General features: G+C 49.3%; 1 protein-coding gene and 1 pseudogene across 4 annotated transcripts in view; one reads left to right on the forward strand and one right to left on the reverse strand.

The window, feature by feature from the left end:
• Positions 1–25,220, reverse strand: part of LOC105494515 (transmembrane protein 120B) — a 69,565-nt gene extending 44,345 nt beyond the window's left edge. For 3 of the 4 annotated variants that reach the window (XM_011763025.2, XM_011763017.2, XM_071070941.1), the window contains exon 1: positions 25,065–25,219. In XM_011763025.2, coding sequence (XP_011761327.2) covers positions 25,065–25,133 — 69 coding nt within the window. In that variant the 5' untranslated portion in view covers positions 25,134–25,219. Of the gene's footprint in view, positions 1–25,064 lie in introns of all 4 variants that reach the window. The other variant, XM_071070942.1, reaches the window with a different exon arrangement.
• Positions 1,522–6,741, forward strand: LOC105495408 (TIMELESS-interacting protein pseudogene; annotated as a pseudogene).
• Positions 25,221–27,458: the final 2,238 nt, after the last annotated feature.

Consider the following 27,458-nt stretch of genomic DNA (forward strand, 5'->3'; position numbering starts at 1 on the left):
ATCCGCCCATCTTGGCCTCCCAAAGTGCTGGGGTTACAGATGTAAGCCACTGCACCCGGCAACTTCTGCAAGTTCTGAACCACATATTTCATTAGGAACTGCTTGCCCTCCACTCTCTCTTCCCTGGCTAGGAAATGCAACAAAGGGCTCAGTTACCTTGAAGCCAGAAGCAGCAGAGCCCATTGCCCCTTCCCAACCAAACTAACCTGAGTCCCAGTGCAGCCTCATGGGACACAGCTTCCCAACTGTGATTTCTTTCTTTTTTGAGACAGTCTTGCTCTGTCACCTACGCTGCAGTGCAGTGGCACAATCTCGGTTTACTGCAACCTCCGCCTCCTGGGTTCAAGTGATTCTCCTGCCTCAGACTCCCGAGTAGCTGGGATTAAGGGCGCATACAACCACACCCAGCTAATTTTTGTAGTTTTAGTAGAAATGGGGTTTCATCATGTTGGCCAGGCTGGTATCAAACTCATGACCTTGGGTAATCTGCCCACCTCGGCCTCCCAAAGTGCTGGGTTTACAGGCGTGAGCCACTGTGCCCCGCCCACTGTGATGGTTTTAAAACATGGCCACTTATTCTTTATCATGCCTCACATAGACAGGCAGTGCCTCTGTTCACTCCCCTTAAATATAGGTACGCTTGTGACTAGTCTGACAATAGAGTATGGCAGAATTGACACTACATAACTTCTGAGAAAAAGTCACGGAAGGCCCTGTGGCTTCCACCTAAGTTCCTGGAGCAACTAAGTAAGTGGAACTAGTTGCTCTTGGAGCAAAAAGTACAGCTATCCTGAGGCAACCATGCTATATGAAGCTTTAGCCACACAGAGAAGTCCCGTGTAGTCACTCCAATCAATAGTCCCAACTAAGACAAATCTTGTCAGTCCCACATAGGTTCCAGACATGTACATAAACAAACGTCCAGGCGGGGCGCAGTGGCTCGCCCCTGTAATCCCAGCACTTTGGGAGGCTGAAGCAGGAGGATTACCTGAGGTTAGGAGTTTGAGATCAGCCTTGCCAACATGATGAAACCTCATCTCTATTAAAATTACAAAAATTAGACAGCATGGTGGTACATGCCCGTAATCCCAGCTACTCGGAGGCTGAGACAGGACTGCTTGAACCTGGGAGGTGGAGGTTGCAGTGTGCTGAGATCGTGCCACTGCGCTCCAGCCTAGTCGACAGAGGGAGACTGTCTCAAAAAGAAAAAGAAGACCGGGCACGGTGGCTCATGCCTGTAATTCCAGCACTTTGGGAGGCCGAGGCAGGCGGATCACCTGAGGTCAAGAGTTTGAGACTAGCACAGCCAACATGGTGAAACGTCGTCTCTACCAAAAATACAAAAAAAATTAGCTGGACATGGTGGTGGGCACCTGTAGTCCCAGCTACTCGGGGAGACTGAGGCAGGAGAATCGCTTGAACCCAGGAGACAAAGGATGCAGTGAGCCTAGATCGCACCACTGCACTTCAGCCTGGGCGACTGAGTGAGACTCCATCTCCAAAAAAAATAAAGGAGGGGGGATGGCGGGTGCAAGTTCCCCAGTCTCGTGAGAAGTGCATTTAGTCTTCACGCCAACTTCCACGCTGTGGCCCCTGCTCTCTGCGTAAGCCTCTCCAGAAAGACAAGATGGTGAAGGAGCTGAACCTGATAAAGAGTCAGTGAGTGGGGCACCTCTTCCTGTACCTCCAAAGAGAAGAATTAAAAGAAATATATTCAGGCTGACTCAGATTAATTTCAGACAGAGGACTTCCAGCCCTAAGGCATGTATTTGATAAGGCAGAATCCAAAGGTAAAGGTCATGAGGCTGAAGACTTGAAGACTCTAATCAGACACATGGAGCACTGGGCACACAGGCTATTCCCTAAACTGCAGTTTGAGGATTTTATTGACAGACGAATACCTGGGAAATAAAAAGGAAGTTCAAACCTGTTTAAAACGAATTCAACTTGATCTCCCTATTTTACGTGAAGATTTTGTTAGCAATAATGATGAAGTTGTGGGAAATAATGGACATGATGTATCTGCTACTGAATGAGATCCCTTTCTGATAAACTCATCGGAAAGTGAGATGTTTGCTTCTGAGTCAAGTAGAAGCCTAACAGAAGAGCAACAACAAAGAACTGAGAGAAATAAGCAACCGGCCTTGGAAAGAAGGCAAAGCTGCTGAGCAATAGTCCCTAGGAAATGATATGTTAATGAATACACAAGGGGCACAGACAGTTGAAGAGGTTAATCATACTGATGATGATCAAAAGGAGAAGTCAAATGGATTAAACGAAGACATTCTAGACAATCCATGTAACGACGGTCCTGCTAATGGTTTAAATGAAGAGGGGTAATTAAAATTTAGAGGAAACACTGCTGGACCAGTCTTTTTAAAAGTGCAACAATAACTTGATGCCTCATCCGGAAATGTTACTGAAGCTAGGTAAGTTTCCATTAGGGGAAAATATATCTGTTAATTCACCACCCTGCGAGCTTGGTGTTACTATGTATTTTTTCTTCTTTGAGTGAAAGTCCCTAGGTAGTAAAACTTTTATAGATTCTTGTTTAAAATCTGGTAATATGGCAGGGCCCACTGTAATCCCAACACTCTGGGAGGCCAATGCGGGTAGATCACAAGGTCAGGAGTTCAAGACCAGCCTGACTAACATGGTGAAACCCCATCTCTACTAAAAATATAAAAATTAGCCGGGTGTGGTGGTATGTGCCTGTAATCCCAGCTACTCAGGAGGCTGAGGCAGAAGAATCACTTGAACCCAGGAGACAGAGGTTGCAGTGAGCGGAGACCACGCCACTGCACTCCAGCCTGGGTGACAGAGCAAGACTTGGTCTCAAACAAAACAAAACAAAACAAAACAAAAAAGGCCGGGCGCGGTGGCTCATGCCTGTAATCCCAGCACTTTGGGAGGCCGAGGCGGGTGGATCACGAAGTCAACAGAGGGAGGCCATCCTGGCCAACATGGTGCAACCCTATCTCTACTAAAAATACAAAACTTAGTTGCGCATGGTGGCATGCACCTGTAGTCCCAGCTACTCGGGAGGCTGAGGCAGGAGAACTGCTTGATCCCAGGACGTGGAGGTTGCAGTGAGCCGAGATCGCACCACTGCACTCCAGCCTGGCGACAGAGTGAGACTCTGTCTCAAAAAAAATCTGGTAATATGGTATTTATTTGTAGTTATGCTTGTCACTTTATTTAAATCTATTTATTTATTCTCTCTAGTGTTTGTTTTTATAGAGATATGACTTCATAAAATGACTAGTATAAACTGGTAATAAGCAGTTTCTGCTGCTGGTCTGCCATTGAATGCCTTGTTTTCACTAAGTTGGAAGGTTTTGTTTCTGGGGTTTTTTTGTTTGTTTGTTTTGAGATGGAGTCTTGCTCTGTCACCCAGGTTAGAGTGCAGTGGCGTGATCTCGGATCACTGCAACCTCTGCCTCCTCGGTTCAAGCGATTCTCCTGCCTCAGCCTCCCAAGTAGCTGGGACTACAGGTGCATGCCACCACACCCAACTAATTTTTTGTATTTTACTGCTCCTTGAAGAGCAGGGCTAACCCATGGACAGCATGTCCACAGTAGCCTGGGTCAAGTTATGTACATATATATTGAATATTAATTCTTTTTTTTTCTCTTTTTTTGAGATGTAGTTTTGCTCCTGTCACCCAGGCTGGAGTGCAATGGCACTATCTCAGCTCGCTGCAACCTCCACCTCCTGGGTTCAAGTGATTCTCCTGCCTCAGCCTCCCGAGCACCTGGGATTACAGGCACCTGCCGTCACGCCTGGCTAATTTTTGTATTTTTAGTAGAGACGGGTTTCGCCATGTTGGCCAGGCTGGTCTCAAACTCCTGACCTCAGGTGATCCACCCATCTCAGCCTCGCAAACTACTGGGATTACAGGTGTGAGCCACGGCACCCAGCCTGTCCATTTTTTAAAAGAAGTAAAAATAAAACTTATTTTGCAAACTAAAAAACAAGAAAGAAAGAAAAAGAAACTTTCATGGCCAGGCGTGGTGGCTCACACCTGTAATCCCAGCACAGGTGTGATTGGGAGGCCGAGGTGGGTGGATCATCTGAGGTCAGGAGTTTGAGACCAGCCTGACCAACATGGAGAAACCCCATCTCTACTAAAAGTACAAAACTAGCCAGGCGTGGTGGTTCATGCCTGTAATCCCAGCTACTCGGGAAGCTGAAGCAGGAGAATTGCTTGAACCCAGAAGGCGGAGGTTGCGGTGAGCCAAGATCACGCCACTGCACTCCAACCTGGGCAACAAGAGCAAAACTCCATCTCAAAAAGAAAGAAAGAAAGAAAGAAAAGAAACCCCCAGAAGATTCCAGCCCCAACCACGTGAGTTACCCCTCGCTACTCGAGTCCTCCCAGAAAAGGCACCAGACATCATAGAGCACAGCCAAGCCTCCTTCTGTGCTCCGTCTACATTCCTGACCCACAGAATCCCCAAGCATCAGGCAACAGTTGTTTTATGCACCGCAGATAACAAACCCCACTCACCCTGGGCCACGCTGCCCTCTGGACTGTCACGTGACAAAGAAACTACTTCATTCCTGGCATTTTACTTTCAGGTCTCTTTGTGACAGCAGCGTAGCTTATACCCTAAACATATTCTTTGGGTTTTTAAAAAGTAGATTAACAGTATCAGAATATACATTAGATTCCATAACTTGCTTTTCTCACTCAGTAATATGTCTTGGAGATCTACGCACAATATATGGGGCCAGGTGTGGTGGCTCACACCTGTAATCCTAGCACTTTGGGAGGCCGAGGTGGGCAGATCACTTGAGGTCAGGAGTTGGAGACCATACTGGCCAACATGGCAAAATCCCGTCTCTACTAAAAATACAAAAATTAACCAGGTGTAATGATGCATACCTGTAATCCCAGCTACTTGGGAGGCTGAGGCATGAGAGTTGCTTGAACCCAAGGCAGAGGTTGCAGTGAGCTGAGGTCACACCACTGCACTCCAGCCTGGGCAACAGAGTGAGACTCTGTCTCAAAAAAAAAAAAAAAAAGAATATATGGATGCACTCCACTCTTTAGTGCTGTGCATATTTTGTGCTGCAGATATACTCCAGTTTCTTTAGTCCTTCCCCTAGTGCTGGATATTTATGTTGCTTCCCGTGTCTGACTATAACCAACAATACAATATTGAATAATATCCTTGCACGGCCTCTCTGGGCACACAGGCAGGTGTGTCTCTAGAGTAGATTTCTCTGGGGGAAGAGAGGTAAAATTGTGGGTCAGAGGCTACAGGCTTTTTATTAGATTTTTTTTTTTTTCTCTGAGACAGAGTCTCCCTCTGTTGCCCAGGCTGGGGCACAGTGGCGTGATCTCGGCTCACTGCAACCTCCGTCTCCCAGGTTCAAGTGATTCTCCTGCCTCAGCCTCCCAAGTAGCTGGGACTACAGGCACCTGCCACCACACCTGGCTAATTTTTTGTATTTTTAGTAGAGACAGGGTTTCACTGTGTTAACCAGGATGGTCTTGATCTCCTGACTCTGTGATCCACCCGCCTCGGCCTCCCAAAGTGCTGGGATTACAGGTGTGAGCCACCGCGTCCAGCCTTGTTATTAGATTTAATGAATCTTGGCAAACTGCCCTTCAGAGTAGCTATACCAATTTACACTCCCACCCACAGCATTTAACAGCTATCCACATCTGAGCAACACTCCATGCTATAAACATTTAATTTTTTCCAGGTACTTTTCTAATGTTCCACTGGTGATGGTGACTGGATAAGGATGGTTAATCCGTGGGCGTTCCCACAATATTGTCCCCTGATATAACGGGTCATTCCTACTCCCCTGCAATTCTCTCGCTCTGTCATTGGCCAGTCATTTCGGGGGTGGGGGGTGGTGGGGAGGGATCCCTCATTGGACGTCACACACACCTAGTCCGCCCCCAGCCTTAGCTCTAGGCTCAGGATTTGCCAGCCACGAGGAGGACAACATGGAGTGAGGGGAGCCACAAACAAGGACCTTAGTGTGACACATTCTCCACCCCCAAGACATTCCACGCCCACACCAAGTCTTCACGGATTCCACCCTTGTGCCAGCCTCACAAGCAGTGGGAAAGGCCATCAATTCATTTCTTGTATCTTTACTCTTTTCCAGACTTTCTTTCTTTTTGAGATTGAGTCTCACTCTGTTGCCCAGGCTGGAGAGCAGTGGCCCGATCTCAGCTCACTGCAACCTCTGTCTTTTGGGTTCAAGCGATTCTCCTGCCTCAGCCTCCTGAGTAGCTGGGACTATAGGCGCCTGCCACCACACCCAGCTAATTTTTGTATTTTTAGTAGAGACAGGGTTTCACCATGTTAGCCAGGCTGGTCTCAAACTCCTGACCTCAGGTGATCTGCCCGCCTCGGCCTCCCAAAGTGCTGGGATTACAGGCATGAACCACCATGCCCAGCCTCTCTTTCGTTTTTTAATTGTGGTAAAATATACATAACTCTTAACCATTGGTAAATGTTTTAAATTATGATAAAATGCACAAGAAATTTAACTTACCATCTTAATCATTTTAAGCGTACAATGTGATGGCATTACGCTCACACTGTGGTACAGTCATGTGTCGCTTAACAAACAGGATCGTTCTAAGAAATGCATCATTAGGCGATGTCGTCATTATGCAGACGTCAGAGCACACCTACAGAAACCTGCATGGTCTAGCCTACCGCTCCCAGGCCACCAACCTACACAGCATGCTACTGTACTCAAAACTGTAGCAGACTGTAACACAGTGGTAAGTATTCATGTATCTAAATGTATCAAAACAGGGCCGAGGGCAGATCACTTGAGGCCAGGAGTTTGAGACCAGCCTGGCCAGTATGGCAAAACCCTTCTCTACTAAAAATACTACAAAAATTAGCCAGGCATGGTGGTACCCGCCTGTAATCTCAGCTACTCAGGAGGCTGAGGCTGAAGAATCGCTTGAGCTGGGGAGGCAGAGGTTGCAGTGAGCCTAGACTGCACCACTGTACTCCAGCCTGGGCGACAGAGCAAGACTCCATCTGAAAAAATAAAATAAATGTATCAAAACATAGAAAAAGGTACAGTAAAAACACAGCATTGGCCGGGCGCGGTGGCTCAAGACTGTAATCCCAGCACTTTGGGAGGCCGAGACGGGCGGATCATGAGGTCAGGAGATCGAGACCATCCTGGCTAATACGGTGAAACCCCGTCTCTACTAAAAAATACAAAAAACTAGCCGGGCGAGGTGGCGGGTGCCTGTAGTCCCAGCTACTCGGGAGGCTGAGGCAGGAGAATGGCGTGAACCCGAGAGGAGGAGCTTGCAGTGAGCTGAGATCCGGCCACTGCACTCCAGCCTGGGTGACAGAGCAAGGCTCCGTCTCAAAAAAAAAAAAAAAAACAAAAACAAAAAAAAAAACACAGCATCATAATCTTCTGGGACCACTGTTGTATATATAATCCCATGGGACCACTGTCTTTGACAGACATGTCAGTATGCGATGTGTGACTATACCACCATCCATTTCCAGAACTTTTTCATCATGCCAAACAGAAACTATGAACCCATCAAATAATTCCCCATTTCACCTTCCCTTCAGCCCCTGGCAACCACTACTCTGTCTTCCAACTCTATGAATATGACTACTCTAGGTACCACCTATAAGTGGAATCACACAGTACGTATCTTCTTTTTTTTTTTTTGAGACAGTTTCACTCTTGCTGACTAGGCTGGAATGCAATAGTGTGATCCCGGCTCACCAAAACCTCCACTTCCTGGGTTCAAGAGATTCTCCTGCCTCCGCCTCCCAAGTAGCTGGGATTACAGACATGTGCCACCCCACCCAGCTAATTTTTGTATTTTTAGTAGAGATGGGGTTTCTCCATGTTAGTCAGACTGGTCTCGAACTCCCAACCTCAGGTGATCTGCCCACCTCGGCCTCCCAAAGTGCTGGGATTACAGGCATGAGCCACTGCGCCTTGTCTTTTTCTTTTTGACAGTGTCTCGCTCTGTCACCAGGCTGTAGTGGTGCGATCTCAGCTCACTGAAACCTCTGCCTCCCGGTTTTTAGTGATTTTCCTGCCTCAGCCTTCCAAGTAGCTGGGGCTACAAGCATCCAGTACCATGCCCAGCTAATTTTTGTACTTTTTTTAAGTAGAGATGGGGTTTCACCATGTTGGCCAGAATGGTCTCAATCTCCTGACCTCATTATCTGCCCGCCTCGGCCTCCCAAAGTGCTGGGATTACAGGTGTGAGCCACTGCGCCCGGCCCAGTATGTGTCCTTTAATGACTGGCTTATTTATCACTTAGCATAATGTGCTCCAGGCTTATCCGTATTGTGGTGCGTATCAGAATTTCCTTCCTTTTTTTTTTTTTTTTTTTTGAGATGGAGTCTCACTCTGTTGCAAGGCTGGAGTGCCGTGGCCCAATCTGGGCTCACTGCAACCTCCACTTCCTGGGTTCCAGCAATTCTCCTTCCTCGGCCTCTTGAGTAGCTGGGATTACAGGTGCCTGCTACCATGCCCGGCTAATTTTTGTATTTTTAGTAGAGATGGGGTTTCACCATGTTGGCCAGGATGGTCTCGATCTCTTGACCTTATGATCCGCCCGCCTGGGCCTCCCAAAGTGCTGGGATTACAGGCGTGAGCCACCACACCTGGCCAGAATGTCCTTCCTTTTTAAGGCTAGCAGTCCACTGTATGGACGAGCCACATTTTATTTCTCCACGCCTCCACCGATGGATGGAAGGTGGGTTGCTTCCATCTTTTGGCTGTTGTGAATAATGCTGCTGTGATCGTGGGTGTACACATATCTTTCTAAGACACCGCTTTCAATATTTCAAAAGATGGGATCTCTGTCGCCCAGGCTGCAGTGCAGTGGCACAATCATGGCTCACTGCAGCCTCAAACTCAAGTGATCCTCCCACCCCAGCCTCCCGAGTAGCTGGAACTACAGGCATGTGCCACCATGCTAGCTTTTTTTTTTGTTTTTTTCTTCTTGTAGAGATGGTCTCACTATGTTGCCCAGGCTGATCTCCAACGCCTGGGCTGACACTATTCTCCCACTTCAGCCTCCCAAAGTGCTGGGATTACAGGTGTGAGCAACCACATCCCACCTGCTTTCAGCTGTTTTAGGTATATACCCCGGAAGTGGAATTGCTGGACCATATGGTAATTCTATGTTTAATTTTTTGAGGAACCGCCATACTGTTTTCTACGTGGCTGTCTTGATGCATCATGCATGGGGCATTTCTGTCAGGCAGAGGAGATACAATCCCAGTCTTCCCTTGGAGTCCCTGGCTACTCTTTGCACATCAGGGTGTCTCCAGCAGGCCCTCAGTTAGACCTGTGCTTTGAGATGCTTTTTCTGGGAGCAGGGTTGTGCTTTAAGATGCTTTTTCTGGCAGCAGGGTGAGCCAACGGAGGCACTGCAAGCCTCCAAGCAACCTTGGCCCTGTGGCCTTGAATGGAACCAGCTGGCCAGATGAAGGCCACTGTTTTTGCCAATCAGGCAGCCATTCCCCTTCTGGTTAACGTCCCCATAGTTTTTTTAGGGACCCATCCCTCTGCCACACTCAGTCCATGAAATGTGGCTAGAAGCGGGGTTAGGCCTGCCCATAGGCTCCAGGAGAGAGCACGTGGCCCAGGCCTGGCCAATCAGAACATCGGCCTCCCGACCCAGCAGGTAATTCACAGATGGGCATCTGGAATCAGCAAAACTCAGTGGAAGAGCTTTTTTTTTTTTTTTTTTTTTTGAGACGGAGTCTGGCTCTGTCACCCAGGCTGGAGTGCAGTGGCGCGATCTCGGCTCACTGCAAGCTCCGCCTCCCGGGTTTACGCCATTCTCCTGCCTCAGCCTCCCGAGTAGCTGGGACTACAGGCGCCCGCCACCTCGCCCGGCTAGTTTTTTGTATTTTTTTTAGTAGAGACGGGGTTTCACCGTGTTAGCCAGGATGGTCTCGATCTCCTGACCTCGTGATCCGCCCGTCTCGGCCTCCCAAAGTGCTGGGATTACAGGCTTGAGCCACCGCGCCCGGCCGCTAAGAGCTTTTATAAGAACTGCTGAGAAAGAGAACCTCTTCCCCCCAGTTTTGAAGGTAGCAAGATGGGGACCCAGAGCTCATAGGGCTGTCTTGCAGTCGCTGGAGGACCTAGCCTGAGAATGAACCCAGTTTGGGAAAACAAGGCAGAGAGGTAGATAAAAGCAGAGCCCTAGTGATTGCTTTTGAGCTCCTGGAACTGCTCACACCTGAAGGCAGCACGCTTCTGACTTCCTAATTACATAAGCAAACACATTCTGCGCTGTTTTGTTTTACTTTCCCAGTTGGAGCTGAGCATCCCCATTTCAGAAGTGAGTATCGGCTGGGCACGGTGGCTCATGCCAGTAATCCCAGCACTTTGGGCGGCTGAGGTGGGCGGATCATCTGAGGTCAGGAGTTCAACACAAGCCTGGCCAACATGGTGAAACCCCGTCTCTACTAAAAATACAAAAATTAGCCAGGTGTTGTGGCACTCGCCTGTAATCCCAGCTACTCAGGAGGCTGAGGCAGGATAATCACTTGAACCCGGAAAGCAGAGGTTGCAGTGAGCCGAGATCGCACCACTGCGCTCCAGCCTGGGTGACAGAGGGAGACTCTGTCTTAGGAAAAAAAAAAGTGTCAAAAACCAGATTAGTATGGCAAAGAATAGAACTTTCCTTCTGGGCAAAGTTAAGTACACTTAGTTAAGAAAAGAAGCTCTGAACCTTGGACTCATTGTTACCAATCTCTTAACCAGGGGAGTTTTTTTTTTTTTTTTTTTTTGAGACAAGGTCTCTGTCTGTCATGCAGGCTGGAAGGGCAGTGGTGCAATCACAGCTCACCACAGCCTCAACCTCCCCAACTCAAGCGATCCTCCTGCCTCAGTCTCCTGAGAAGCTGGGACCATGGGCACGCACCACCACACCTGGCTCATTTTTTATTTTTTTGCAGGGACGGGGTCTCATTATGCTGTCCAGGCTGGTCTCAAACTCCTGGGTTCAAGCAATCCTCTTGCCTTGGCCTCCCAAAGTACTGAGCCATGGCCCCTGGATGTCATCCTAAAGATGTGAAAAACCAGGGACTTGGAGGCTGCTTGAATGATTCCTTCATCAAGCCAGGAACTAAGCAGCACCCCCAAAAATGCGTATCTCTAAACACCCACATTGGGTGTTTTTCTACCAAACTGAGAAACTAAAGCATTTTTAAATTATTTTTATCTATTTATTTTGAGACTGGGTTATGAAACTAATTTTTGTATTTGTAGTAGAGATGGGTTTTGCCATGTTGCCCAGGCTGATCCACCTGCCATGGCCTCCCAAAGTGCTGGGATTACAGGTGCAAGCCACTGTGCCCAGCCTGAGCTTTTTTTTTTTTTTTTTGAGACGAAGTCTCAATCTGTTGCCCAGGCTGGAGTGCAATGGCACGACCTCAGTTCACTACAACCTCCGTCTCCTGGGTTCAAGCAATTCTCCCTGCCTCAGCCTCCCGACTAGCTGGGATTACAGGCACGTACCACCACGCCTGGCTAATTTTTGTATTTTTTTAGTAGAGATGGAGTTTCACCATATTGGTCAGGTTGGTCTCAAACTCCTGACCTCAGGTGATCCACCTACCTCAGCCTTCCCAAGTGGTGGGATTACAGGCATGAATGAGCCACTGCACCTGGCCTGAAGCATCTTTTTTTTTTTTTTTTTTTTTTTTTTTTTTTTTTTTTTTTGAGACGGAGTCTCACTCTGTCGCCCAGGCTGGAGTGCAGTGGCCGGATCTCGGCTCACTGTAAGCTCCGCCTCCCGCGTTCACGCCATTCTCCTGCCTCAGCCTCCCGAGTAGCTGGGACTACAGGCGCCCACCACCTCGCCCGGCTAGTTTTTTGTATTTTATTTTTTAGTGGTCTTGATCTCCTGACCTCGTGATCCGCCCATCTAGGCCTCCCAGAGTGCTGGGATTACAGGCGTGAGCCACCGCGCCCGGCTGAAGCATCATTTTTAACAACTTCATTGATATATAATTTACAAGCCATACAAGTCACACATTTTAAGAATATAATTCAGGGATTTTTATACGTTTACCAGGTTGTACAACCATCACCACATCTCGTGTTAGAACCTTCTATCACCCAGTAAGATCCCTGGTGTCTCTTCACAGTCACTCTCCATCTCCCCTTCTTCCTAACCCACAGCAACCTTTAACCGGCTTTCTGTCTCTAGAGGCTTTTTTGTTGTTTTTTTGGTTTTGTTTTTGAGACAGTCTCGCTGTTGCCCAGGCTGGAGTGCAGTGGCGTGATCTCTGCTCACCGCAACCTCCGCCTCTCAGGTTCAAGCCATTCTCCTGCCTCAGCCTCCCGAGTAGCTGGGACTACAGGTGCGCATCACCACGCCCAGCTAATTCTTGTATTTATAGTAGAGATGTGGGTTCACCATGTTGGCCAGGCTGGTCTGGAACTCCTGACCTCAGGTGATCTGCCCTCCTTGGCCTCCCAGAGTGTTGGGATTACAGGCGTGAGCCACCATGCCTGGCCCTGTCTCTATAGTTCTGTCATTTCTACATATTTCATATAAATAGAATCATACAGCATGGGGTTTTTGCATCTGGCCTGACTTAGCATCATGTTTTTGTAGCATGGATCTGTTTTGTTTTGTTTCCTTTTATTGCTAGTCAGCAATAAAAATGTGGCCCAGAAGTTGTTTGGGTTGTTTTGACTTTTTGGTTACTGTATCGTGAATGCTGCTGCTATGAAGATCCAATGTCATATAAGTCTGTGTGGACCTGTCTTTTCATTTCTCTTGGGTAGATAGCTAGGAATGGAATTGCTGGGTCATATGGTAAATTTCTGTCTAACTTTTAAAGAAGATGCCAAACTGCTATTTTTATTTCTAACCTTGGCAGCAGTAGATTCGAACACGGGAGACGAGACACTCATCCCAAAATGGGAGGCAGCTCTCTGCAGACAGTGCAGGGACCATCAGCATATATATATATATATATATATATATATATATATTTTTTTTTTTTTTTTTTTTTTTTTTTTTTTTTTTCTGAGACGGTGTCTCGCTCAGTCCCCCAGGCTGGAGTGCAGTGGCGCGATCTCGGCTCACTGCAAACTCTGCCTCCTGGGTTCACACCATTCTCCTGCCTCAGCCTACTGAGTAACTGGACTACAGGTGCCCGCCACCACACCAGGCTAATTTTTTTTTTTTGTATTTTTAGTAGAGATGGGGTTTCACCGTGTTAGCCAGGATGGTCTCGATCTCCTGACCTCGTGATCCACCCGTCTCAGCCTCCCAAAGTGCTGGGATTACAGGCGTGAGCCATCACGCCCGGCCAGGGACCACCAGCACATTAAATATGATTGACTCCCACCATCAAGTCCCTGGCTCTAAAAATTTAACTCAAGAGTGCTGGGGGCACAGACAGGCAGCTGTGGAAGAAGAAAATCCATTCTGCAGCACAAGGCAAACCCCAGCTCCTCAGCTGCCTTGTTCAAGGCCAATCCACACAAACAAAGCACACTTCACGGAATACCCAAATCGGAACAAAATGGAGAGAGGGTAATTATAAGGAAAACATTGGCAGTAAGGAATCAAATACCAAGACATTTATTTTTCCAAGAGAAAAATACAATCATAGTACACTACTTGATTCTGCTGTAAGTGATAATTGCATGGTCCTAACCACGTAAATAACTGACATGGAGCCTACAGAGCTGTTTCTCTTCGTAAAACTTTTAGTATGTTGGCTGGGTGCAGTGGCTCACGCCTGTAATCCCAGCACTTTGGGAGGCCGAGGCAGGTGGATCACGAGGTCAGGAGTTCAAGACCAGCCTGGCCAATATAGTGAAACTCTGTCTCTACTAAAAATATAAAAAATTAGCCGGGCCTGGTGGTGGGTGCCTGTAATCCCAGCTACTCTGGAGGCTGAGACAGCAAAATCGCTTGAACCTGGGAGGCAGAGGTTGCAGTGAGTGGAGATCGCGCCACTGCACTCCAGCCTGGTGACAGTGCAAGACTCCATCCACCCCCCCACCCCAAAAAAAAAAAAAGGATCACTTGAGGCCAGCCTGGACAACACAGCAAGATCCCGTCTCTCAAAAAAAATTTTTTTTAATTATAGCTGGCATGGTGGTATGTACCTGTAGTCACAGTTACTTGCGAGACTGAGACAAGAGGATCACTTGAGCCAGGAGGTGAAGGCTGCTGTGAGTCATGATCACACCCCTGCACTCTAGTCCGAGTGTCAGAGTGAGACCTTGTTTCAAAAGAAAAAGAAAAAAGAAAACAAAGAAGGAATAGTGCACACAGAGTTGAATGGCCTCATGGATCCCTCCTACATGGTATTCCCATCCTCTGCCCCTGCCAAAGAGGTGGACTGTGGTAACTTCCTCAACCCACTCTCACCCCAGATCAGTCCTGGCTTCCTCTGTGCCCTGGGAGGCTGATCCCTAGGAACTGCCCTCCAGTTGGGTTTGGTCAATGGCAGTCACCAGAAGACTGGAGGGCGGGAGGAGAGAGAGTCAGGATTATCTGTTCCTCCTACCTCCTCCCAGTTCTACTGCCCCCCTTCACCCACTACAGCTGCTGACTGGCAGCTCCTGCCCCCCCAGCACAAGCTTGTGCCAAGCTCTAGTGACTCCTCACCTTTTAGGATCAGGACTAGTAACAGCTCCCTGCTGTGGCCAGCTCCAATCATTAAACTGCCCATACCCAAGCCTGGGCAACACAGCAAGACCCTACCTCTGCAAAAGATTAAAACATTAGCTGAGCACAGTGGCACCTGCCTGTAGTCCCAGCTACTCAAAAGGCTGAGATGGGAAGATAGCTTGAGCCTAGGAGTTCAAGGCTGCAGTGAGCTATGATACTGCCACTGCACTTCAGCCTGAGTGATGGAATTAGAACCCCTCTCTGTCTTAAAAAAAGAAAAAAAAAGTAAATTTAAAAAGCTGCCCACACCTTTATAAACAGCCCCTTATTTTCAGCGAGACCTTCCTGAGACAGCCTTTTCTTGCTTGGGCCCTGTCTGAATTTCCACGATAGCACCAACTATGGTCTTTATCAATCCTTTGCAAGTCTTTATACTTGGATTACATACAAGGTATCATTAAGTGATATACTGTGTTGTTTTGAAAGTTTTTGCCTTTATTACAAGTGTCACATTGTATATACCCCTCCGCAACTTTCAGATGGGATGTTAACACAGGTAGCTCAGTTTATTCATTCTCCTGCTTCACCTCTCTCTGGGTGCTCAGTGTAATGATCCATTCCCATGGACATTCAGGTTGCCAATTTTTAGTTGTGTTACAAAAACTACTGTACATGGCTGCTATGTGAATTTTTAACTGTGTGAATATGTATTACTTATAAAAACGTAGAATGGAGGCTGGGCGCAGTGGCTCACGCCTCTAATCCCAGCACTATGGGAGACCGAGGTGGGCAGATCACAAGGTCAGGAGTTAGACACTAGCCTGACCAACATGGTGAAACCCCGTCTCTACTACAAATAAAAAAATTAGCCTGATGTGGTAGCACACGCCTGTAATCCCAGCTACTCAGGAGGCTGAGGCAGGAGAATTGCTTGAACCCGGAAGGCGGAGGTTGCAGTGAACCGAGATCGTGCCACTGCACTCCAGCCTGGGCAACAGAGTGAGACTCCCATCTCAAAAAAAAAAAAAAAATTTAAAAAAAAAGGCCAGGTGTGGTGGCTCACACCTGTAATCCCAGCACTTTGGGAGGCCGAGGCAGGCAGATCACGAGGTAAAGAGATCAAGACCATCTTGGCCAACATGGTGAAACCCCGTCTTTACGAAAAATACAAAAATTAGCTGGGCATGGTGGTGTGCACCTGTAGTCCCAGCTACTCGGGAGGCTGAGGCAGGAAAATCGCTTGAACCCGGGAGGCAGAGGTTGCAATGAGCCGAGATTGAGCCACTGCACTCCAGCCTGGGCGACAGAGCAAAACTCTGTCTCAAAAAAAAAAAAAAAAAAAAAAAAGGTAGAATGGATTCCATTCAAAAAAAAGAAGGGCCAGGGCTGGGTGCAGTGACTCACACCTGTAATCCCAGCACTTTGGGAGGCTGAGGCGGGCAGATCATGAGGTCAGGAGTTCAAGACCAGCCTGGCCAACATGGTGAAACCCCATGTACTAAAAATACAAAAATTAGCTGGGCGTGGTGGCGCCTGCCTGTAATCCCAGCTACTCAGGAGGCTGGGGCAGGAGAATTGCTTGAAACCGGAAGGCAGAGGTTGCAGTGAGCCAAGATGGCACCACTGCACTCCAGCCTGGGCAATAAGAGTGAAACTCTTGGTTGAAAGAAAAAAAAAAAAAGGAGGGCTGGGCACTCATACCTATAATCTCAGCACTTTGGGAGGCTGAGATGGGAGGAATGTTTGAGGCCAGAAGTTCAAGACCAGCCTGGGCAACATGACAAAACCCCACCTCTATAAAAATTACAAAAATTAGACAAGTGTGGCAGTGTGTGCCTGTAGTCCCAGCTACTCAGGAGGCTGAAGAGGGAGAATCACTTGAACCCAGGAAGTTGAAGCTGTAGTGATCCATGATCGGACTACTGCATTCCAGCCTGGGCGACAAAGTGAGACCCTCTCTTATAAAACAACAACAAAAGGCCAAGCGCGGTGGCTCAAGCCTGTAATCCCAGCACTTTGGGAGGCCGAGACAGGCAGATCACGAGGTCAGGAGATCGAGACCATCTTGGCTAACACAGTGAAACCCCGTCTCTACCAAAAAAATACAAAAAACTAGCCGGGCGTGGGTGGCGGGCGCCTGAAGTCCCAGCTACTTGGGAGGCTGAGGCAGGAGAATGGCGTAAACCCGGGAGGCGGAGCTTGCAGTGAGCTGAGATGCGGCCACTGCACTCCAGCCTGGGCGACAGAGCAAGACTCCGTCTCAGAAAAAAAAAAAAAAAAGGAGTGCTCACATGAGCTCTGTGAGCTGGCATGCCCAGAGTGTCTTCCCTACTTGTCTAATTACCATCCTCCGCATGTAGAAACAAACAAGCAAGTTTCCTTTGGAAGATTCAGGATCTCTGCCACCTCTGCTGTCCTCTGAGGCCCAAGCTCTGCCCCAGTGGGAAGATAAGGTTAATGACTCTTGTTCCCAGCACAGATGTGAAACATCAGGAGACACCTCCTTAACACACCTTGGCTGTCAGAAGATCCGGGACTGGGGAGTCAACATTTGTTGCAGTAATTGCCAGAGGAATCTCATGGTATTTACAGACAGGTTCTGGCCCAGGAGCATCAGAAGTGGCTGGGCAGTCCAGTGGATTGCAACAGGGCCACACCGCCACTTAAGTGTGGTGCCTTAGAGCTGTGCCTCTTGCTGGTGGTAAACTTTCAAGAGATTACTTTTTTTTTTTTTTTTGGAGACAGGGTCTTACTCTGTCGTCCAGTCTGGAATGCAGTGACGCAATCATGGCTGCTCATCACTGCCTTCACCTCCCTGGGCTCAGGCGATCCTCCCCTCTCAACCTCCCAAGTAGCTGAAACTACAGGCCTGCGCCACCATGCCTGGCTAATTTTTGTATTTTTTGTAGAGACAGGGGTTTTGCCATGTTGCCTAGGCTGGTCTCAAATGCCTGAGCTCAAATGACTTGCCTATCTTGGCCTCCCAAGGTGCTAGGATTACAGGCATGAGCCACTGTGCCCAGACAAGAGATTACTTTTATATAGCTCTAAGAAATCAACTTCAAATAGACTTTCAGACTATACTTAACCAGGACTCATCACCATAGAAACACCACCAAGGATGACTTCACCTAACGTGTAAGAGTCCTACGCCAGGACAGATTCTGAGTCATGTGTCAGAATCCATGAACGGTATGTTATGGAAGCGGTAAGTGGGGGTCTGTGTGTGGGAGGCAGTGGGAGTCTGTGCGTGGGAGGCAGGCATTTGGGTGGCAAGAAAACACAATGGTTAAGTGATTTGATGCTGCCATCAGGTTGCCTGAGTTCAGATCCAGAGCCTGCCACTTATTAGCTGAATTATGTAATCCCTCTGAGGCTCAGTTTCGTCAGCTGTGAAAGAGGTGGCAGATGAGGTGCATGCAGCAGGCTAGGCACTGTCACAGAGATATGACATCATCAAGAATGTGGTGTAAACTGGGCACGGTGGCTCACGCCGGTAATCCCAGCACTTTAGGAAGCCGAGGTGGGCAGATCACCTGTGGTCAGGAGTTCAAGACCAGCTGGCCAACATGGTGAAACTGTCTCTACTAAAAATACAAAAATTAGCCAGGTGTGGTGGCATGTGCCTATAGTCCCAGCTACAGCTACTCAGGAGGCTGAGGCAGGAGAATCACTTGAAACCGGGAGGCAGAGGTTGCAGTGGGCCGAGACGGAGTCATTGCACTCTAGCCTGGGCAACAATAGCAAAACTCCATCTCAAAAAAAAATAATGCAGTGTAGCCTAACATGCGACTGGGAACCACCCCCTTAAACTACCCCCATTAGCAGTTTAAGCAGTATCCAACAGATGCCACTGTTTACATTGAAAAAAAAATTTTTTTTTGAGACAGGGACTCACTCTGTCACCCAGGCTGGAGAGCAGTGGCATGATCTCAGCTCACTGCAACCTCCACTTCCTGAACTTAGGTAATCCGCCTGCTTCAGCCTCCCAAGTAGGTGGGACCATGGGTGCACACCACCATGCCTAACTAATTTTTGTGTCTTTTTGTAGAGTCAGGGTGTTACCACATTGCCCAGGCTGGTCTCAAACTCCTGGGCTCAAGAGATCTACCTGCCTCGGCCTCCCAAAGTGTTGGGATTACAGGCGTAAGCCACAACACCCAGCCAACAATTTCTATTACCCCACAAAAGATGTCTGTCCAGCATCCCTCTCTCTCTTTTTTTTTTTTTTTTTTTTAAACTACCAGCATTTTGATTTTCCTTCATGGGACCATCCCTCTCCAACTCATTTCATGTAGTATGGTGGCACTGATCCCACTTTCAGGCTTCAGGAACAGACATGTGACTGTGACCTGGCCAATCAGTGCCATAGTGACCGATTAAGGCATAGTCACATGACCCAAGCTGGGCAAATGGGAGTCAGCCCTGGGGCGCTGCTGAATCTAAGGGAGAAAGGATGCTCTGTTTCTGCCAGAGCTGCTAAGCTGATGGATGTCAGCTGAGGGCCACCTGGCCATCTTTGCCACAACATGGGAGGGACTGCCTGAGAATAATGCTGACACAGAGGAGACAGAGAGACACACATACACAGGCATCACCTGAGCTCCTGGATCCAGCCTTGCCTGATGCCATTTGTCACTAGCTTGACTCAATAAACCCCCTTTTGGCTTAAAACCAGTCAGACTGGGTTTTTTTCATTTGCAACTAAGAGTCCTGATAGCGCACTGTGTGAAAGCACCGTGTAAATGAGAAGGGGCCGAGCAAGTTCAAAACTTTTCTTCTGGAGCTGAGTCTCGGGATGCTTTTGGAGCCCACTGTATTAGGAACTCAAAAAGTATCTGAGTTACACAGCAGGTGTGGGTTCAAATTCTGGCTCCATGACTTTCCAGTTACTTAGTATCTCTTAGCTTCAATCTCCTCATCTAAAAAACAGGTTTGTCATTCATTCACTCATTCATTCATTTATTTTTGAGACAGAATCTCGCTCTGTCACCCAGGCTAGAGTGCCCTGGCACAATCTCAGCTCACTACAACCTCCACCTCCTGGGTTCAAGCGATTCTCCAGCCTCAGCCTCCAGAGTAGCTGGGATTACAGGAGCGAGCCACCAATGTCCAGATAAGTTTTTTTTTTTTTTTTTTTTTTTTTTGTTGTAGTGATGGGGTTTTACCATGTTGCCCAGGCTGGTCTTGAACACCTAAGCTCAAAGTGATCTGCCCGCCTTAGCCTCCCAAAGTGCTGGGATTACAGGCATGAGCCACTGCGCCAGGCCGTGGGTTGACATTTAGATTAAATGGGATAATCTATGTTTCACAGTTAGTTATTATTGTTGTTGTTGTTGTTATGATTATTATTATTGTCAGCCTTTGTTTTTAGATAAAGAAACTCAAGCTGAGAGAGGTGGCTCACCAAATTCAGATACCAGACAATGGCAAAGCTAGGACCTGAACTCAAGAATACTGATTCCCTGTGCAGTGGTTTTTCCCACACAATCTGCTACTAAAGAAAGATGCCCGGCTGGGCGTGGTGGCTCACGCTTGTAATCCCAGCACTTTGGGAGGCTGAGGCAGGAGGATCACGAGGTCAGGAGTTCGAGACCAGCCTGGCCAACATAGTGAAACCCTGTCTCTACTAAAAATACAAAAATTAGCTGGGCATGGTGGCACGCACCTGTAATCCCAACTACTCGGGAGACTGAGGCAGGAGAATCGCTTGAACCTGGAAGACGGAGGTTGTGGTTGTTGCCACTGCACTCCAGCCTGGGCAACAGAGTGAGACTCTGTAAGAAAAAGAAAAAGACTCCCCACAAGCCAAGCCAAGAGAGAAGAGAAACAAAAGCTAACAGGCGTACTCAGGGCACAGATCAGCCTTGGGCAGTAGTTAAGAGCACAGACACTGGTGTTCAACAGCCTGGGTTTGAATCCTGGCTCCAGCGCTGACAGGCCGTGGCACCTTGGATAAGTGACTTAACCTCTGTAAAATGGAGAGTCTAGGATCTATTTCATAGGTTTATTAATGAAATAATGCTGATCTTTTTGCTTCGAGCCTGTCTCCCTGATGTCTGTTCTATACACAGCAGCCAGACGGACATACATGTCATTAGCAGTAAAAGTCAAAATCTTTACAATGCCCTTGCATCACTGTGAGGTCAGACTTAGGGAAAAGCTGCTTCGGGCCCCCTTCTTCCTTGGCTGGGAGGAACAAGATCAGGTTTCCAGTGATGCAAGGCAGGAAATGCTCATTAAATTACTTGCCCTTGTGTCTGTAAGTGACCTTCTGCAGTCACACCACAAGCCAGGAGACCAGGAGCACACTGGTCTCAGACTAGCACTCAACTCACCAGCATGCCTGAAACCCCAACCACCCAAAAACTAAGTCCTCATGGAGACTCAACTGTACCCCAGGGTTCAGGAAGGCCCTGACACATGCAAATCATTCCAAAGAAAACTGATCCTTTCCTCTACAGTCCCAGAGATTACGTTGGGTTTTCCTGGGGTGGAGGGGAGGGAAACTCCCAAGACCTTTCAAATCCTCTGGGGTCTGATAATTAGGTTTGTTCTTTCTTTCTTTCATTTAAAAAAGGGAAGCCAGGCGTGGTGGCTCATGCTTGTAATCCCAGCACTTTGGGAAGCTAAGGAGGGTGGATCACAAGGTCAGGAGTTCGAGACCAACCTGGCCAAGATGGTGAAACCCCGTCTCTGCTAAAAATATAAAAATTAGCCAGGCATGGTGGCAGGTGCCTGTAATCCCAGCTACTCGGAGGCTGAGGCAGGAGAATAACTTGAACCCGGGAGGCAAGGTTGCAGTGAGCCAAGATCGTGCCACTGTACTCTAGCCTGGATGACAGAGCAAGACTCCATCTCAAAAAAAAAAAAAAAAAGAAAAAGAAAAAGAGGTAAGACATAGGGATATTACACATCGTTACACATCACCCCAGAATCAATGAGATACAAACATGAAACCCTCAACCCAGATTCTAAGGAAGACGTAGGAAAATTAAAATAGACCAGGACTTTATGGTAGAAAAAAAATCCTTTCTATTGTTAAACGTTCTAGTTCAGTGTGCCCACCTACCTACCTGCTGTTACCTGCTTGTTCCCCAACAAATCTTTCTCTTTTTTTTGAAAGAGGGTCTAACTCTGTCACCTAGGCTACAGTACAGTGGTACAATCATGGCTCACTGCAGCCTTGACATCTGGGGCTCAAACAGCCCTCCTACTTCAGCCTCCCTACTAGCTGGGACCACAAGCATGCATGTTTGTAGAGAGAGGGGCTTCCCTATATTTCCCAGGCTGGTCTCGAACTGCTGGGCAGTCCTGCTGGGAGCGGTCCTCCCAACTTGTCCTCCCAAAGTGCTGGGATTACAACAGGTACGAGCCAATGCACCAAGCTCCCAACAAATATCTCATATCCGAAACTGCCTAGCACATACACAATGGTCATCCTACTCACCATATACAGACTTTCAGAGCCTTGCACCTTGAGAGTTCACAGCTCTCACATTTAACATGAAGGGGAGAACGAGAAGGAAGAGAGGAGTCTCCCAAAATTCAGAGAACTAAATTCTAGCCCCAACTTTACCACTAACTAGCTGTGTGGCCCCCGTCCAGCCAATCAGCAAGCCCAAGCTTCAGTTTCCTCATCTGTGAACTGAAGATGTAGACGGCAGTTTCTGCTACAGTCTATGATCTTGACACCAGGAGCCATCCCTGACTGACCCCTGACCCAGCCGCTGACCACCAAAGCCTGCAGCCAGCAGGGTCCCTCTTCCCCTAAGCAGGATGCAGTCCCTTCCAGTTCCCCCATCATGAACCCAGCAGGAGGCATCAGTTTCCACTCACTCAGACCTTCTTCTACAACCCTTGCTGTGCAATAGGGGACAAAATCCAGAACTGATTCCCAATCCCTTTGCCCCTAACACACCTGAGCATCCGAGAACCAAGTAAGAAAGAGTCAAACAACTCCTCTGCAACCTCTGCCTGCCAAGACTTGCTATCTAATTGCTGTTAATTGCATAGCTCTGAAGTGTTGTTGCTGTTGTTTTCTGGGTTTTTTTTTTTTTTTTTTTTTGAAACAGCGTCTTGCTCTGTCGCCCAGGCTGGAGTGTGGAGTGTAGTGGTGCAGTCTTGTCTCACTGCAACCTCCCCCTCCCAGGTTCAAGCAATTCTCCTGCCTCAGCCACTTGAGTATCTAGGATTATAGGCACGTGCCACCACACCCAGCTAATTTTGTATTTTTAGTAGAGACGGGGTCTCACTATGTTGGCCAGGCTGGTCTCAAACTCCTAACCTTGTGATCCGCCTGCCTCGGCCTCCCAAAGTGCTGGAATTGCAGGAGTGAGCCACCACGCTGGGCGTCACTCTAAAGTGTTAAGACTCTTCCCCCCTCCTCCTCCTTGTCTAAGGCAAGGCAAGGGACAGGAATTATGAACAACACAAGCGTCACACAGCAAACCTCTTCTCTTCTCCCATTCCCAACCCTAACACCCACTCGGTGGTTCCACAGCCGACCATGACCTCGGAGCCCAGTAGGACAAAGCATTAACAAGCGGATAAGGACCAGGCATGGTGGTTCACAACTGTAATCCCAGCACTTTGGGAGGCCGAGGCGGGCGGATCACAGGGTCAAGAGATCGAGACCATCCTGGCCAACACGGTGAAACCCCGTCTCTACTAAAAATACAAAAATTAGCTAGGCGTGGTGACGGGCACCTATAATCCCAGCTACTTGGGAGACTGAGACAGGAGAATCGCTTGAACCCAGGAGGCGGAGGTTGCAGTGAGCTGTGATCGTGCCACTGCACTCAAGTCTGGCAACAGAGCAAGACTCTGTCTCAAGAAAAAAAGAAGAAGTGGCCGACAGCCAGGCACGGTGGCTCATGCCTGTAATCCCAGGACTCTGGGAGGCTGAGGTAGGTGAACCACCTGAGGTCAGGAGCCTGGCCAACATGGTGAAACCCCATCTCTACTAAAATACAAAAAAATTAGCCGGGCATGGTGGCACGTGCCTGTAATCCCAGCTACTCAGGAGGCTGAGGCGGAGAATGGCTTGAACCTGGGAGGCGGAGGCTGCAATGAGCCGAGATCACACCACTGCACTTCAGTCTGGGCAACAGTGAGACTCCGTCTCAAAAACAAAACAAAACAAGAAGTGGCTGAGTCTTCTCCATGGAAGTGGAGCCAAAACGGTCCCCTGAGAACTGGATGGGACCCAGGCCCTAGAGAAGGCATCAACCTACACATGCTGGACAGGCCAAGATGAGTCTAGGTCCCTTCCCCTCTGTTCATGCCTGAAACGGCACCCCCGTTCCTGCCCCAGTTCTCCAGCAACCCTCGGTCTATTGATCAGAATCTACAGCCACGTGTCTAGAAAGACCCATCAGAAACACCCTTGGCAACCTCCTCTCCTCTCTGCACACTGTAGGAGGCCAACTGAACTGCAGACAAGAGCTACATGGACAGGGACAATGTCACTGCTCCAAATGAGAGGACTGGGGTGAAGGTGTGTAATGTAATTTCAGGCAAAGCCAACCCCCAAAAAAACAATTCCATGACTGGAGAAGGAACAGCCCTGTCTTCAAAAATAGTCACCGAGTCCCTCTCGCTCAACCCCAAGGTTTCCTGAGGCGTCTCTAGTCAACACGGTCGATAGCTGGGGCCTCTCTGAACCTCTTGGCAGGAACGACTGCTGCCAGGACCGCTCCCCACCCCCAGCAGCAATGCCATTCTCTCAGGGGACCCCCCCTTACACTCGCCTTCACTCCACCCCATGTAAGGCTCCGGGCCAGAAGGATAGGGCTGGGAGCTTCCCCTATCACTGGGTGAGGCGACCCAGCTGTCCGAACTGACAGATGCTCTCCACGCCAAACTCAGCCGGCAGCAGCGTCAGAGCCCCCAAAGACAGGAAATATGGATCCCTAATCCCCAAGCACAGCCTAGAGGTTCAAGGTGAACAGTCCCTAAGTACCCCTCCCAGAACAGAGCGGCAGGATAATGCCGCCCCGCCAGAGTACGGGGTGGGAGCTGAGATACCAAAAGCAGATGGGAGGGGGCGGGGTGAGATTTGGGGAGACCCTAAGGAGGTGGGGGCTGGGCTGTTCTCTTTGAACCACCCCCACAGATAAACACGCCTGGAACTTGCCTCAGAGGCCACAGACCAACTTTCTGCAGCGGAGTGGGTGCGTGGAGCAGAGAGGCAGTGGGAGGGTGGCGGAAGGGGGGGCTGCGACCCGGCGCCCCACGTGGACGAAGAGCTGAAGCTCCGGGTGATGGGAGGGGGCTGGTCCACGCCGCCCGTCTGCCCCCAGGGCCTCGCCGGGGCACTCCCTAGGCCCTGACTGTCCCCACCGCCCGGGCCGGGGGCTCAGGAAGGGGAAGGCGCTGCACCGCGGGCAGCAGAGTTGCGGGACCAGGTGGCCTGGCCCTACCTGCAGTTCTTGAAATTCTCCCTCCAGCTCGTGCCATTCGCGCTCGCAACGCTCGAGCTGCCCGGACATGATGGTGCAAGGCGGCGGCGGCTGCTCCCGCAGCGCTGCCCGGCCGGCCCCCCAGCGCCCCACGCCCGCGCGCTCGCCGGCCGCCCTCGGAGGCACCAGCTGTTCCTGCGCAGCCGGAGCCACGCGCGCAACAAACGTCATAGCCCCGCCCCGGCGCCCGCCCGCGCGCCCACGCCCCGCCCCGGGAGGCGGGGCAGCGCATGCGCATCCCCCCGCCCCGCCCCGCCCCGCCCCGCCCCGCGTGCTGTGTTGCGGACCCCAACTGTACAGCCTTGCAAGGTCTTGCGGGGTCTGTTGTGGCCCCCGTGGCAGTGCCTCTGCGCGTCCAGAATCTCTCTTTTCCAGGAAGAGTTGGGGGACTTGTCTGCAGATTGCATTTGCCGAGCTTATTTGACTTAGATGGTGTGTTTTGGGGGTGTCTAGAGTTTGGGGAAAGAAAGGAGATTTGGGGGAGGTGAAATGAAAGCTGACCCGCCCCTGGTCATTGCCTGACCTGAGCCCAGGCCAGCGCCCCGGAATGCTGGAGCTGACGTAGACCATCCAGCAAGGTCGGGGGCCAGGCGGCGCAGCGCAGAGAGGGCGCGGTCATCTCACGTTGTCATTATTATGTGCTGCAGCTAATACATCCTGGATTCCTGCCCTCTAACGCTCTAGGTGACGTTCTTAACAGCTGTTTCTGTCGCTCAAGAGACACAACCGCCTCCAAGCTGATTAAATCCAGTTCTGTCCCCTCCTCTGCCAAGTCCTACAAGAACTGCCCCTGCCTAGCTTTCCAGTCCCTTCTATCTCACCGCCCTGGACCCCTACCCTCCAGTCATTGATTTTTCTCTTCCTGACCTTGCATAGAACTTTCTTCCCTCTAAATCTTCATACGATGTGCCTTTTTTCATCATTCAGGCCTCAGTTTCAAACGACACCTGTGTTACTTTTATTTTATCTTTCTTTATTCTTCTATTTTTATGGGTTGTGTATGTGTGTCGCCTAGGCTGGAGTGCAATGCTGTGATCTCAGCTCACTGCAACCTCCCAGATTCAAGTGAGTCTCATGCCTCAGCCTCTGGAGTAGCCAGATTACACCACGCCCAGCTAATTTTTGTATGTTTACTAGTAGAGGCGGGGTTTTCCAATGTTGGCCAGGCTGCTCTCGAACTCATGACCTTAAGTAATCTGCCCGACTTGTCCTCCCAAAGTGCCAGGATTACAGGCACCGAGCCACTGCGCCCGGCCACCTGTGTTCGTTGCTAGGGCTGCCATAACCACAACCTGGGTAGTTTATTTTTTTTTTATTATTTTTTTATTTTTTTGAGACGACGTCTCCTTCCGTCGCCCAGGCTGGAGTGCAGTGGCGCGATCTCAGCTCACCGCAACCTCCACTTCCCGGGTTCAAACGATTCTCCTGCCTCAGCCTCCCGAGTAGCTGGGACTACAGGCGCCCGCCACCACGCCCAGCTAATTTTTTTTTTTTTTTCGTATTTTTAGTAGAGATGGGGTTTCACCGTGTTAGCCAGGATGGCCTCGATCTCCTGACCACGTGATCCGCTCGCCTCGGCCTCCCAAAGTGTTGGGATTACAGGCTAAACTACCAACCTGGGTAGTTTAAACAACAGAAATGTATTCTCACAACCTGGGGCAACATAAGGAGACCCTGTTTCTACAAAAAATTTACAGATTAGCTGGGTGGGGTGGCATGTGCCTGTGGTCCCAGCTACTCCGGAGGCTGAGGTCTGAGAATTCCTTGGGCCTGGGAGGTCAAGGCTGCACTGAGCTATGATTGCACCACTGCCCCCCAGCCTGGGTAACAGAGCGAAACCCAGTCTCAAAAAGAAAGAGGCCAGGCACGGTGGCTCACGCTTGTAATCCCAGCACTTTGGGAGGCTGAAGCAGGCGGATCACCTGAGGTCAGGAGTTCAAGACCAGCCTGACCAACGTGGAGAAACCCTGTCTCTACTAACAATACAAAATTAGCTGGGCGTGGTGGTGCATGCCTGTAATCCCAGCTACTCCAGAGGCTGATGCAGGAGAATTGCTTGAACCAGGGAGGCAGAGGTTGCAGTGAGCCGAGATCACGCCATTGCACTCCAGCCTGGGCAACAAGAGTGAAACTCTGTCTCAAAAAAAGAGGAGAGAGAGAGAAAAGGAAGAAAGAAAGAAGAAGGAAGGAAGGAAAGAGAAAGGAAAGAAGGAAGGAAAAGAGAGAGAGAGAGGAGGAAATAAAAAAAGGAAAGAAAGAAATGTATTATCTCACAGTTCTGGCATCTAGAAATCCGAGAGGAAGGCGTCAGCAAAGCAGTACTCCCTCTGAGGCTCTGGGCAGAATCCTTCCCTC

This window comes from Macaca nemestrina, chromosome 10, assembly GCF_043159975.1.
Source record: "Macaca nemestrina isolate mMacNem1 chromosome 10, mMacNem.hap1, whole genome shotgun sequence".
Lineage (NCBI taxonomy): Eukaryota > Metazoa > Chordata > Mammalia > Primates > Cercopithecidae > Macaca > Macaca nemestrina.